Source organism: Phodopus roborovskii, unplaced genomic scaffold (genome assembly GCF_943737965.1).
Source record: "Phodopus roborovskii unplaced genomic scaffold, PHOROB, whole genome shotgun sequence".
In the NCBI taxonomy this organism is placed as follows: domain Eukaryota; kingdom Metazoa; phylum Chordata; class Mammalia; order Rodentia; family Cricetidae; genus Phodopus; species Phodopus roborovskii.
The window spans coordinates 10,175,646-10,190,163 of record NW_026126629.1 but is presented as its reverse complement, the minus strand read 5'-3'; the positions used below and the strand labels follow the sequence as shown (position 1 = coordinate 10,190,163).

General features: G+C 44.6%; 1 protein-coding gene across 1 annotated transcript in view; it reads right to left on the bottom strand.

Annotated features, from left to right (window-relative positions):
- Sh2d4b (SH2 domain containing 4B) overlaps positions 1-14,518 on the bottom strand; it is a 77,314-nt gene that overhangs the window by 19,780 nt on the left and 43,016 nt on the right. Inside the window, exons 6-7 of the mRNA XM_051206854.1 lie at positions 5,886-6,102; positions 4,868-4,995 (exon numbers count right to left, since the gene is read on the bottom strand). Of these exons, the coding sequence (XP_051062811.1) occupies positions 4,868-4,995; positions 5,886-6,102 (345 nt within the window). The remainder of the gene's footprint in view (positions 1-4,867; positions 4,996-5,885; positions 6,103-14,518) is intronic.

Here is a 14,518-nt window from a genome sequence, read left to right as displayed (position 1 = left end):
AGCAGAATTCAATAGGACTTATTTATCAATGTTGTGCCCGACATCAACCACATAGCCCCTTTCTGTGCCAAGGCCTAGGGGCAGTAGCAGGGCCACTGTGCATCACTGCCAAGACACCAAACCATGGAACATATTTTAAGTCTTCTCTAGAAGTAAAGCTAAGAAAGAGAAATGTGTTCCAAATGAGCCAGTGTTCAGAGAGAGAACACTCAATAATGTCAGACACACACTGAAGTCTAAAAATAGCTTTTTCCCAGAGCCAAGCTTATGTGCTGGCACTTCTCAGGAAAAACTTCAAGTCTCTCATCATTCTTGGGACATGGCAATGAACAAAGGAGAAAGGGATTGCTTTTCTACTACTCTTTTTAACAGAAGACTGATTAACCTCCCAGGGGGAAGACAATCTCCATTCCACTTGTCCTCCCATCTGTTCCCTAGACTCATTTCTCTACACCATATTTCCTTGGAGAGATGGAGTCTTTTCTGGGAGTTGATACCACACTCTAAGACACACTAGTGCTGGCACTCGAATGTAGCAGTATTCATTCTTAACCTGCAGAAAAATCCAGCTGAACTGACTAGGAATGTTTCACCCAGGATGAGAAAAGAATTATGCCTCAACTGTGATTCATTTCATCAAATTCTTCTTAACTCACCATGTCCATACCCTTTGACATATGACTTTGAAGTTTTTACAAGAAAGAAGAACAAGGTGACAAATTGTGGCCAGCAGTATGAAGCAGAACCAACCCTAGATGCTAAGAAACACAGATGCTGCCCATCATTCTCTTCCACCTACACCATTGCTATGACAAGAGCCTATCTAAGTGGACCCAAGGTACCAAGATGAGAGCAACAGGAAGTAGGACCTCCCCCACTGAGATCCAGCCACCAAAGCCACGAGCAGAATCCCTGCCAAGGGGATTAGAAAATTGGTACAGGCTACCTGTGGGATGATAAGTTCTCTGTCTCAGTAGGAATTGGTACAGAAGGAGTCCCACATAACCATCAAGAAATCCCCATATTGGGAAGGAAGTTGGGACCTTCTAGTTATTCTTAACTTCAGCATTTTAAAGATGAACGAAGTTGCATACACACACACACACACACACATACACACAAGTCAGAGCTATATTAAAGTAACCACTGGTAGCTATCATCATCAATTCATAAAAGATAGGACATTTTAACACTAAAACTGAAAAGGAATATAATCCTAGAATATAAATATAGCACAGTCATTTCTAAGAAAAGGCAACTGGCCATCCTCCTTATATGAGCCGTTTTCTTCCATTCTGTCACAGATCAATGAAAACTTGGTCACTAAATAGTTCTTTTCCGTGTGTTAACAATTTCCCTACATGCTTTATAGTAGAAACTGTCAGCAGAACATGAAGTCAATTACATAAATTTTAAGACTTAAATCCAGGTTCTGTTTATTCTGTGACAATATAAAATCCTTTTCTCCATTGAGACAGAAAGTAAAACTAAAAATAAATTTCTTTTCCCCTAGCTGGATGTCTGAAAGCAACATGGGCGACCAGTAGCTTCATAGGAGTCAGTGCTGAGCATATGCAAGCAGTGTTTCTATCATTATGTAAAGGACACAGGCTTCATTAAGTTGAACAAAGTAACCTTTCTTGAATGGATTATTCAAAACAGTCTACCCAATGAAAGAGACTATGCCAGTCTTTGTACGTAAAAATAAAAATGGAAAGACTCTAAGACCTTCCCAAAAAAAAAAAAAAAAAAAAAAAAAAAAAGGTAATGTAATTTTGATCACCTGAACTACTTACTTTCTCTACTGGCTACCAAGAGCACCTGTGAACAAACAGCACAGTCACCAAACCCTAGCTTCATGGGACATTTGAGGTGACTCCACATCAGCCTGAGATACCATAAGCTACTTCCTTGGTGGATATATATGTCCACCAATGTCTTCAGACCATACAATATGAGAGAAGGCAGGGAGTTTCTGTACATGGTCAGGTCACTCATGAGTGTTGACTGTGCTTTCTCTGGGCCATGAAAAGCCACTCGATGATTCTGTTGAATATGAGGAGGCCTATGAGAACAAAGGTTCCACAAAGTGGAAAGTAGTTATAGAACCTACTTACATTCAAAACTCCCAAGCACACTACAGACACCAGAAACCAGGCTGCTTGTGGCCAATGACACTTAAGCAATCATAGCAGGTGTCTGTTTCATCCAGAAACTTCGGGACTATTGTATAGCTCACTATTTCTTTCCTTTCCATCTGATATGAAGCCATCAGACTTTCCAATAGAAATACAACTTCAATCTGAGGCCTACAATCTGAGATCTACAATTACCTCCTAACAAGCATTAGACAGAAGTATAAAATAACCCTTAGTTGGTAGTAGCTGCTACGTTTTTGGGTGCCTGTGTTATGTATGTACTTTGACCCACACAGTGGGGATGTCACATGGTCTTCTGGAAGTCGACAAAAATGTCAACAGTAGAAGATGGCAAACTTTCCTTGGCAGTGTTTCTGCACTAGGCAGAGGTCACAGGTGAAATCACAGGTGCCTAAGACATGGATCCTGCCCCTGTTGAACATATCAACAGTTAGAAAAACATGCATCCCTCTCATGTGCAGATCTGTGTTGTCAGATTATTACTAGGTTCTGTGGTAGGTGGAATCTTAGAGCTACAAAGGCCCAGCCATAAGTACTGTGGGCTATTATTTAGGACTGGAAAGCCTGGGATAACATCTTAACTCTGAGACATTGTGCCCACAATTGGCCACTCCTCCACAGACGCCTACTGTGGCAGGCACTGGGGAAAAGAGGCCAGACCCTTAGCTTTCCAAACTTACTAATGACATAAGGGAGCTACTTAAGGATGATGGAAGACAATTTGACAGAGCTTGAATAAAATAGCATTTGGAAAAAAAAAAAAAAAAAAAACAGGAAAGGCCTCTCAGAGGAGCATATGAAAATAAGACTGTATCTGTCAAGGAAAGAGCTGGGGAGGGACAGGAAATGTAGGCAGCAGCATCACAAGGACAATGGGCCTGAGCTGGAGAGGAGGGTGGCTTATATAAGAACAGAAGAAAAGTCAGAGATCTGAGGAAGATGGGCACAGATGGCTGACTTAAGGTTGGTGTAGGAAACTATTTGTCACCTGGGCCTTGTGGTTCAGAACAAGGTTTAGAGAATCTTGTTTTGTTTGGTTTTTGTTTTTTGAATGTATAAAGGGAAGTAGGGGATAACACAGAAGAGAAATGATGGGATCTGACTGCATTTAAAGAATCCCAGAATGCTTTGTAAAGGATGAACCACAAAGAGGGCAGACTGTGAGGTCACACCCAAGGCATGGACTGAAAGTGCCATCACCTTCCTGATCTTCATAGATCCTGTCAATACTGCATCTCAGCTGCCTGCTGCCTGCCTACAATTCAGAGTGCACATGCTCTTTGGGTAAAGGCGCATATCGGTTTGCTCAATTAGTACATTTTCCTGCTAAGCATTTCTGGTGCCTTTCCCAGAGCTAGAGTCATGTCCAGTACATGCTTGCAAAGGCCTTCCTCTGCCAGCTGCAAATCAACTGTCAAGACACCAGAGCTCTACATACACAAGACAGCAGCCTCATCCCTCCAAATGGATAGAATTGAGAGTACATCAAAGCTGGTCTAGAATAGGAGTGCAGTTCATCATCAAGACACACACAGGAAATACAAACCAGGACTCTTCAATCCATCAGAAGACTTGTCAGTTGAAAAGTAGGCAGATAAGGGTAATAACTGTAGCAGAGGTAGTTAGTTCTGACCAGAGATGGTCAAAGCTCTCCTAACCTGAGCTAAGTGCTGGTTAGGGAAGGAAGGCTTGGGGAGCAAGACCAAGTTGCTGATACTTGATGGTCTGGGCTAGACTGCTGGAATGTAAGAGTTCACATAAACACAGAGGAGATTCTCCTAGACCATCCAGGCCTCAGCGGAACTGCTGACTGGCCAGAGGAACATCAGTGAGCTCAGACAAGATCATCGGAACCAAGCTAGAACTGCCCGCCAACTCAGATACACACATGAAGAGATAATAAAGGTCTACTTGCTTTAACATACAGTGCCTTGAAGGGGCTTGTTATGCAGTGATAGCTAACTGATACTGAAGGAACTCAAAGTCAGTAGCTATTGCTACTTCTCTTTAGCTAGTCTCTGGTGGAGCCACAGCCCTGTTTGTTTTCCTACTTGAAGCCATTGCATATTCAGATCACTAGACTGAGGCTATGGCCCTTGAAATTATTCTTGGAGTTAACTTTACACAACATCTACTATCTTCTGAAAACTCCTTCCTGTCTTTGAGCCTTGGTTCCTTATCTCTAATGTAGGAACTGGAGGCTTTCTAAAGAGCCTCCTCAACTCATGCATTTGAGTGACTCTGAATTCTTCAATCATCAATCTGTCATCTAACCAAAACGGATTTCTTTTTCAGAGCCAGCAGCCTATTGTGCTATGGCTACGGCTAAGAACAGAGTTGCATAATTAAGCACAAATAAGATGCTGGCCCTGCTCACCAGTAGCCTGGGACCTCAGGGGCTCACTGACTTATGAGTACAAGGACAGAGCCTTGTGTGTGACTTGACAACCAAGGAGGCTAAGTAGTGACAGCAGTGAGTGGAACTCTCAAGTTCACAACTTCCCAGAAGACAGAGGGGATGCACGTCCAGTAACCCAGTGACCTGGACTTTAGGACCCTTGTCAAAAGTGTTGAGAGAAGAATTGTGGCAGCATGGGCCTCCAAAGTCCTCTACACCCCTGATTACAGCCATGCTTCAAGACTTCCTCCATCCGAAGAAGAGTTGGACATGTGAACAGTGCCTGCCATGGGACCTAGAAATGTACTACCATGAAACCAAGGAGCAATGGACTTGGTGTTCCTCTCAAAGCCAGCTCGACGTGGCAGCTGTTCCTCTTTGAACCACCGCACGATAACCTCTCTGGAGAGTGGACGCAGGGGACGCTCCCAAGTCCTGCTGGGAAGAAAGAGTAAGGGAGGGGATGAATCAAAGAAGGAGAAGAGAAAAAAGAAAAGGGATAGGGATGGAAAGGGGAGGAAGTTGAGTGGGAAAAGATGGCTCAGCAGGTAAAGGCACTTGCTGCCAAGTCATACCATGTGAGTTTGACCTCAGGGACCCACAGGCAGAGGATTGTCTCTCATGGGTTGTTCTCTGAACATTCCCTAGAGATAAGGGAGCCACAAGTACTTGATTCCCCAGCTTCCCTCTTCAGGGAGAAAGCTGTGCTGCAAGGATGGCTGAGGGGCCCTGAGATTGGAGGCTAAATCTCAGGGTCAGCCCAGACAGACAGATAAAGCGTGGAGAGGCTCCAGGTGACCTTGTGTCTTTGGCTTTGCCAAACATAGGTTGTCACTAAAGTGTCCTTGGCAAACAGTCCCTCTAGGGACACAAATGTGTGCAAGGACCTCTCAATTTACCCACACTAGCCTGCAACCCTGATTTTCAAACTAGGTGTAAACCAGCTCCATCCACAGTTAGAAAAGGCTATAGCTCCCAGATACTGGGCTATATTTATCCCATCTTAGTTCTTTTATTGCAAGGTTTGGGCCAAGACCAAGGAATCTAAAACTGTGGGAATATTTGGGGTATTTGCATATGCAGATTTTGAGGGGAAGAAGATGTCAAGGATTACAAGAATCCTTAACCTCTGAAAGGCTAACCCCCAGAACTGCAAAGTTGTTTGGAAGTTTCAGAGCCCACCCTAATTCTGCATTCTGCCCCCATTACATAGATTGGAATACTGAGACCCAGGAAGGGCAAATGACCAACCAATAAGAGACAGAGCCTGGACCAGAATCCATGGAGTTTGGATGGGCCTCTTGGGTCCACGGGCCATCTTAACACACCTGTCAGGTTCTGTAAGGGGTGATGGTGGACTCATGCATGGAAGTTGATGGCAGAGTTTTGCCTCCTGCTCATGATTCTGGCCAAGTTCTTGAAACATGGTGCTCAGGCCAGCAACTGTGCCCTTCTGGATGGCTCGAAGTGAGTGGCGCCTGTACTCATCCCGGGCTCGCTGGGCACGACGGCTCCTCTCTTCATCAGCAGCCTTGGATCTACGCACTGGAAAAGAGAATAGCATGGTTGGCCTTGACCCACAGTCCAAGCTACACACTTGGAAAATATAGACAGCTCTGTATACAACTTATTTGGAATTCCATGATTTCTTGAGAGCACCACCCACAACACCATAGACTACAATAGGCTGGCTCATAAAGGAATGGCAATGCCCAGCCCCCAAGATTGTGGGGGTACAGGAGTTTTTTTATAACTGACACTTCATGGGCTAGAAAAGTGCAAGGCACTATCCTCTCTCCAGCTTTCTGCTTTCTATGTCCCTCAATGGGGCTCTGACACAACCAAGCAGCCTTGAGAAAGCCACCCTGTGTGAGCATGTGCATGGGTGTGTGCATGAGTGCACACATATGTCTGTTTGTATGTGTGTCTGTGTATGACTGTGTATGTTTCTGTGTATCTTTGCATGTGTGTTTATGTGCATGTCCATGTGTATCTATGTATGTGTGTGTCTTTCTGTGTGTGTCTGTGCATGTCTGTGTGTATATATGTATGTCTGTGCATATATTATATCTGTTTCTGTGTGTGTCTGCGTGTGTGTGTCTACATGTCTGTGTGTCTGCATATGACTATGTGTACTTCTGTGTATCTCTGCATGTGTATGCATATACATGTCCATGTGTATCTATGTATGTGTGTATGTGCATGTCTTTCTGTGTGTGTCTGTGTGTATTTATGTCTGTGCACATATGTGGCTGTTTATGTGTGTGTGTTTGTGTATGTGCATTTTCATGTGTGTGTCTGTGTATTATGTGTTTGTGTATGTGTGTGTGTGTGTGTGTGTGTGTGTGTGTGCACGCGCGCGCATGTCTGTAGCTCCCAAAACTCATAAGAAGTTTGGAGTTAAGAAAATGAATACTAGCTCTCTGCTCCCCTCTGTTTCAGAGATAGCATCTTCTTGTGCAGTGTCAGGATGGTAAAAATCAGAGTGAACAGATATGGCCATATTGGGGTCCTGGTCACCAGATCTGTCTTCATGTCTGGCAAAGTGGATATTGTTGCCAACAATGACCCCTTCATGGTTTACATGTTCTAATATGACTTTACTCATGGCAAGTTCAATGGCACAGTCAAGGCTGAGAATGGGAAGCTTGTCATCAACAGAAAGGCTATCACCTTCTTTCAAGAGTGAGATCCTGCCAACATCAAATGTGGTGATGCTGGTGCCAAGAATGTTGCAGAGTGTACTGGTGTTTTCACCACCATGGAGAGGATAGGGCCCAATTGAAGGGTGTGGCCGAAAGGGTCATCATCTCTGCCCCTTCTGCTGATGCCCCCACATTTGTGAGGGTGTGAACCATGAGAAGTATGACAACTCCCTCAATATTGTCAGCAATGCTTCCACACCAACAACTGCTTAGCCACCTTGACTGATGTCGTCCATGACAACTTTGGCATTGTGGAAGGACTCATGACCATAGTCAATGCTATGAGTGCCACTGGAAGACTGTGAATGACCCCTCTGGGAAGCTGTGGTGTGATGATCATGGGGCTGCCAAGAATATCCTCCCTGCATCCACTGGTGCTGCCAAGGCTGTGGGCAAGGTTATCCCAGAGCTGAAGAGGAAGCACACAGGCATGGTCTTCCATGTTCCTACCCCCAATGTGTAGGTTTTGAATCTGACATGCCTCCTGGAGAAAAATGCCAAGTATGATGACATCAAGAAAGTGGTGACGCATGTATCCCAGGGCTCACTGAAGGGCATCCTGGGATACAGTGATGACCAGCTTGTCTCCTGTGACTTGACTTTAACAGTGATGCCCACTCTTCCACCTCTGATGATGGGGCAGCCATTGCTCTCAATAACAACTTTGTAAAACTCATTTCATGGTATGACAATGAATACAGCTATGGGAGCAGGGCGGTGGACCTCCTGACCCAAATGGCCTCCAAGGAGTAAGAAGCCCTGGACCTCCCACCCCAGCAAGGACATGAGAGAAAAAGAGAGGCCCAGCTGCTGCCAAGGAGTCCCTGTCCCAACTCAGCCCCAACACTGTTCATCTCCCTCAGTTTCCATTCCAGACCCTCAGCATAACAGGAGGGGTAGGGAGCCCTTACTCTCTCGAGCACCATCAATAAAGTTCACTGCACCCATATTAAAAGAAATGAAAATGAAGATTGAATAAAGCCTACTGGAGGCAAGGGCTTCTGCCAGAACTGATCATCCTGGAGTCTGACTGTTCCTTGCCAGACCTCTATCTGCCTCTAAAATCCAAGCATCCTCACTAGTGTGATCTGGAATCTGGCCCTGGACTTGAAATTGTGAAAGATGAATGATTAAACTGGCTTTGGCAGACCATCTCACCCTCCAGGAAAGAAAATCTTACTCCGTCCATTCAACATGCATCACAGGCTACTACAGCTTTCTAGAAAGTGCACTTTGTCAGTATTTGGAGGACACAGGTAAGTTGTTCAAGTCTGCAAATACTGTTTTGCCATCACAGGTAAGGAGGAGCCTTTTGGAGAACATGGCATCTTTCAGACCCAAGCACATAGTCTATGACTAAAGAAGCACTTACAGAGTGATGCCATGCAGAGAACATCTGAACTCTGCAGGGGCAAGTTCTTTGGCCTTCTCATTACTAATCTCCAGTGTTTAGAACAGGGTTAGCAAACAGGATATCTTTCTAGGTGATTAGGGATTCCAGTATCCTGGGGCAATAACTCATGGGTAATGTACTTGTAAGATGTGAGTTCCATCCTCAACACCCTGCAAAAAGTTGCTATGGCAGCATGTGCTTGAAATTCAGCTCTGGGGACACAGAGACAGAAGGATCCCTGAAGCTCACTGTCCAGCCAGACTAGCTCATTCTGTGAGGCCTGGGTTCAAGGAGAGGCCTATTTTTAAAAAACGAAGTAGGAAAGTAGAAGTCATTCAAAGCCTACCTCTGGCCTCAGCACACACATGCACACACACACACACACACACACACACACACACATACACACACACGGTCATGTATACTCACACATACACATATAAAAACATTGATGATTTTAAAAAGCATTTTGTGATTTGGCTGTGTTTGACTCTGGGCTGGATAGAGAGAAGACATGGAAGCAGACCTTCCTTCCAATCACTCTGACCAAGAAGAAGAGGAGGAAGAAGAATAAGGACAACAAGAATCAGAAGAAGAAATGAATTACTGTGAGAGTTCAGAGCCTACTGTATTTATAATGTACAGGGACCAGGGCTGTCAAAGGAGAATCAGCCCAGGACTGTTGTGCAGAGGAAGTTGTCTGTTCCCACCAAAACTCAAGTTGAAATGTGTGGGCCTTTGAGAGAGACTATAGTCACCTTTGTAGGGCTGCGTTAATTTTCTCAGGGATGGATGAGTTCTTGGGAAACAAATGGCTCAAACAGATCATCCCCCTTTGTCCCCTCTCTGCCTCCTCTTGCTTTCAGGCAGAGAATTAATCTGCTTTCCTTGTGAATTACAGTGGAAGAGAACGAACAAAACGGTATGGAAAGATCAAGTACTTTCTAGAGAAATGGGAGAGGAGCTCATTCCAGGAAACAACTGTGGGCTTCAGTGACCTGGAGACTCATCTGAATGCCTCAGGGGGCAAGAATTGTGTGAAGCCTGCTTGCACTGTGTTCAGTCAGGATGGGGAAACCCAGGACCAACTTCACAATCATTATTCAGTGAAGTACCTCTGCCATACACCAAGTAACTTTGTAGAGTTTACAGCCCCTAAGAGACAGGCACTAGACACAGACAGACAGACAGACATAGGTTTTGCTCCTGAACCCCTGTCCAGTGTGGAACAATATTATTCCTTTGTTCTCTTTCCCTGAACAGTGCCACCCTTAGTCTGAGGACTGCCACACTGCTGGGCTATTCTACAGTCATATCCCTGATGACACACAGGGCTCCCACTCAATTATCTAACACTGAGGAAACACAGAAGTGTCTCTTTCCCCTCTTGGCATAATCTTTAAGTGGTCACACAGCTCCAACAGTTCAAAGAGGCAAGATTGAAGGGGTTTCACCACTTCACATAATATGTTGGCCAGGTATGGTGATACACTCTGATACTTCTAGGGCGCTAGAGGCTGAGCCAAGAGGATTGCAAGCTTCAGAACAGCCTGAATATATAATGAGATCCTGTTTCAAAATGAAGAATCAATGAATGAATGAGTGAGTGAGTGAGTGAGTGAATGGCATAGTCATACAAGTGTATTTACTTGTGCCACTTTGAAGTGTTGTGCAGAGCTACCACTTAATACTATGCAAGCCACACACCGTACAACACCAGGACACCAGTTGTAGTGTTTGGCCCGCAGATAGCTTACAGTCTGGTAATGGAAAATGCAGCCCTAAAAACAGTAGAGCTGCCATGGGGTGTGCATTGGTCACCAGGGCCCCAAGAGGAGGGACATTACATCCAGCATGGATATTCTCTGGAAGAGGGGAGAGGTCTAAGCTGATGCCTGGTGGATTCAAGGGACTCAACAGACAGCAGCCAATGGAAAGGCATTCTTAGCAGAGTAGGTTCAGAGGCCAGAGGGGGTAAGCATCTCTCCTGGAACAGTGCAGCAAAACTGTAAGTCATAAGTACCAGAAAAAGCTACTTAGAAGACCATACCTCCTGGCTTATGTGTTCTAATGATGCCCTGAATGATAACTGGAAGCCACTAGAGGGCAGAGTTCTGTCTGCTCTCTAAAGAGATTGCTTAAACTATACAGTGCTGGGAGTTCATTTACAAGAATGAGAATAAAGATGCAGAAAACAGGCATTCACTGAGCAAGGACAATGAATGGCTGAAGCAACAGCATATAAGTTCAGAGAAATAAAATGGGCAGAATCTGTACAATTATGGTGGCTTAGTAGTAGTATTACTTTATTTATGGGGCGGTGGGAGTAGAGCATGTGTAGACCTCAGAGGACTTGTGGGAGGAAGTTCTCTCTTTTCATCTTGTGAACCTCAGGACTTGAACTCAGATCACCAGCCTTGACAGCAATTGCCTGTACCCCTGAGCCTATCACAAGTTCCTTCAGTTACTGTTTAAATTTTACATTAATTGATTGGTTGACTTATTTTGTGTGTATGCATATGAAATATATGTGCACGTGGGTATGGATGTGTGTGTGGATGTGTATATATGTATTTATGTATAGACATGTTAACCTTCTGCCCTCTGTGATTTGGGGGTGGGGGGGGGGCTGAGAGAAGATCTTTCTAGGTTGTCCTGCCTGGCTTGGAACTGGCAATATAGATCAAGCAGGCCTCAAATTTATAAACATCTGCCCCTGCCCCTGTCAAATGCTAGGATTAAAGGTGTGTATTACAAACCTGCCATCTCTCTGTGAATTTAAGCAGAGAATTAATTGTCTATATTTTTTTCCTGCCTAGAAAATGAGGAATTCATGTGGTTACTTTGAGATCTCAATGAGGGAGCCAATGGGAGGGGTTTGCCCAAGTCCAAGCACAGAGTTGTGCATTAAATGAGCCCAGGATTCTTACTATGTAGACTGTGTATTCTGGGGACTGAATACACCATTTGAAAGAGCCCATCCTGTGGTGGGGGTAGGAAGGGGAATGACTGGTGGGGAGGAGGGTGGTATCTAGATAGAATCAGGAGCTCTCTCCAGGGAATTGAAAAAATGGGCATGTGGAAAGAGCAGGTGTCTTCACCTCTGGAAAGTGTTTATCAAGGGTATCCATTTTCAAAGATGTCCTGTGACTCAGTCTGCTGGAGCCTGCTGGAGCCAGGTCACCTGCATAAATCAATGCCTTTAGCAATAAATATTATGAAGGCTGAAGGGTGAGCATCCAAGTCTGGGAAAGCAAGTGAGATCCACCCACAGTTCAGTTGTTCTGATACAAGGGGCTTTCTCAGACCCTACCCAACAACTACCCCTCTTCTAACACAGCCTCGTACCTGCCATCAGAGATCCCTGTGGTGACCAACGCAATGGCTGGATCTTTTTATGATCCAAGCTCTCAGGCTATGTGGATAGAGCAAAGTCTGCCTTGGGAAAGCTAAATAAGACCCAGGGATTGGTAGGCAACTTGACAGGAGAGGGAACCCGAATAGAGCCTAAATTGGATGTTCAAAGTTTAGATGAGCACTATTTCAGAGTTTTAATACTGAAAAAGGCACCCAGAGTTGGGATGGTCCCTGGTTTATGATGGTCTGATTTATGATGTTTTTACAAAAGTAATAAAAAATTTAATCAAAACTCTACTTCAAATTTTGATTTTCAATCTCTTCCCAGGCTAGCTATATGTATATATATATATATATATATATATATATATATATATATATATATATATGCATTCATGTGTCTGTTGTGCATATGTGTGTGCTTGAGTGCGAACCTGTGCAGTGTATGGTGTGCTGATGCTGGTGAGTGACAGTGAACCATAGCTCCCACCCAGTGGACTGTGTTGACGAACAAGAATGTTCTGTAGTTTACAGTTAGGCTTAGGATCATGGTTTCTGGAACATAACTTCCTTATAAGTCGATTTTCAACTGTGGCTATATCCAAGGAATAACAATGTATCAGTAAGTTTTCTTGTTGCTGAGACCAACTACATGTTAAGAGGCTACTTAATGGAGTTTGAGGATACAGTTCATCATAGTGGGAAAAGATGGTGTTGGAGCCTGAGGCAGCTGCTCTTACTGCATCCTGCAGTCAGCAAACAGAGAAAAGGCTGGTGCCCTGCCGGCTTTTTCATTTCTCTGTTACTCAGTCGGGTACCGCCCATTCACCATCCTCCTCAGTTAATCTTCTCTGGAAACACCTAACACATTTGTTAATCCAATCAAGCTTTCCCACTGGAATCAACCATCACACTTAGATGGGCCGATGCAGAGGACATCAAACGCTCTTCCCGCCCTTAACTTCTGGTCCACATCCTTCTCAGTCAAGCTCCATTCTCCACAGCTCCTCCTGGCTCACCTTGTCCCAAACCTCTAGCACTTCAGAACTGCCAACATTCAACTGAGAACTCAGACCCACTTCCTTGTAAGAGGGAAGGAGATGGAACCAAGGTCACTGGGCCCTGTGCCAGGCTTTGGGAACACTTTTCTCAGGCAGTTCCCTTGGCAACCAGGCAAGGAGTGAGGCAGTGGCATGTAGAAGGTTGATTTGGAGCCACAACCCAAATCACACAGTCAGAGGATCCAGAGTGACCACAACTCCTACTCAAAATGGACAAGCCTCATTACATTTTAACCTCACAGCAACAATACTAAATGTCTGGTTTCTATAAAGAATATCACTTGCTGGATCCTCTCTAAGTATCTGACCATCTAAATAGTCCCCAGCTCCATGCCCCTACAAGCTCAGAGTTGAAAAATCATTAACGAACTGCCCTGTCTGACCTCTCCAGAGGGTTTCAGAAGCCAGACCCCTAAGATTTGAGCTGAGTAACTAACTCTCCACTCCAGTGATACTGAGAGCCATCTTTCCCTTTTGTCTCAGTTGGAGGATTTAATTTGACTCTTTTATCAAAACTGCTGTTTCTGATAGATTAATGGCCCACTGCATCTTTCAGATTAAGTTAATTGAGTGCAGAATGGATTTGCTAGATTTGAATGACATGCTCTAAGTTCAGCTCATCATTCTTTAAGAAAATAGGAAATGAGAGCCTCCAAACAGAGAGCCTGAATTATCATGTATTTCCAGGTCTCAGAGCTGTTTCCATTGCCACATGGCACACTGAGCTTTAATCAGGCTGTTCTCAGAGGATGAGATTTCCAGCCAGGGGTGGTGAATGCCTTTAATCCCAGCACTTGGGAGGCAGAGGCAGGCAAATCTGTGTGAGCTCGAGACCACTCTGGTCTACAGAGAGAGAGAGTGCCAAGACAGGTTCCAAAGCTACACAGAGGAACCCTGCCTCAAAAAAACAAACAAGCAAAAATTTCCAGTCTCCACCCCATGTAAAACAGCAGCCAAGGAGCTCTGCAGAAGTGCTCTAGCCTTAGGTCCTCTCTCTTCATGCAGCAGGAACAACCCCACAGAACTTGCGTGATGTCACTCTGATAAGTGGTCAGGGTATCCAGTCAATGTTCACCGCAGTAACATCAGCAGCTTCATGTAAGTGTTGCCGTTTCTCCTTCTTCCACTTATCTCTCCCTCCATTCTGAATTTAAAATTATTTAGCTTCCTCTTTAGCCTATATTTCCAGCCTCATTTTTTCATCATGGTACATTATGAACCCTAGGATGTGGCTACAGTGACTTGTGCATGCATTGTCAGCGTTAGTCGTAACTACAAATATGTCACAGAAGCCAAGTGTCTCAGGGCTCAATTGTGTGTGTGTGTGTGTGTGTGTGAGAGAGAGAGAGAGAGAGAGAGAGAGAGAGAGAGAGAGATGGGATGAATGTAAAGGCTGTCAAGAGCCAAGGTGAGTTAATTACCTCTGAGGATGAGGCTAAAGGGAC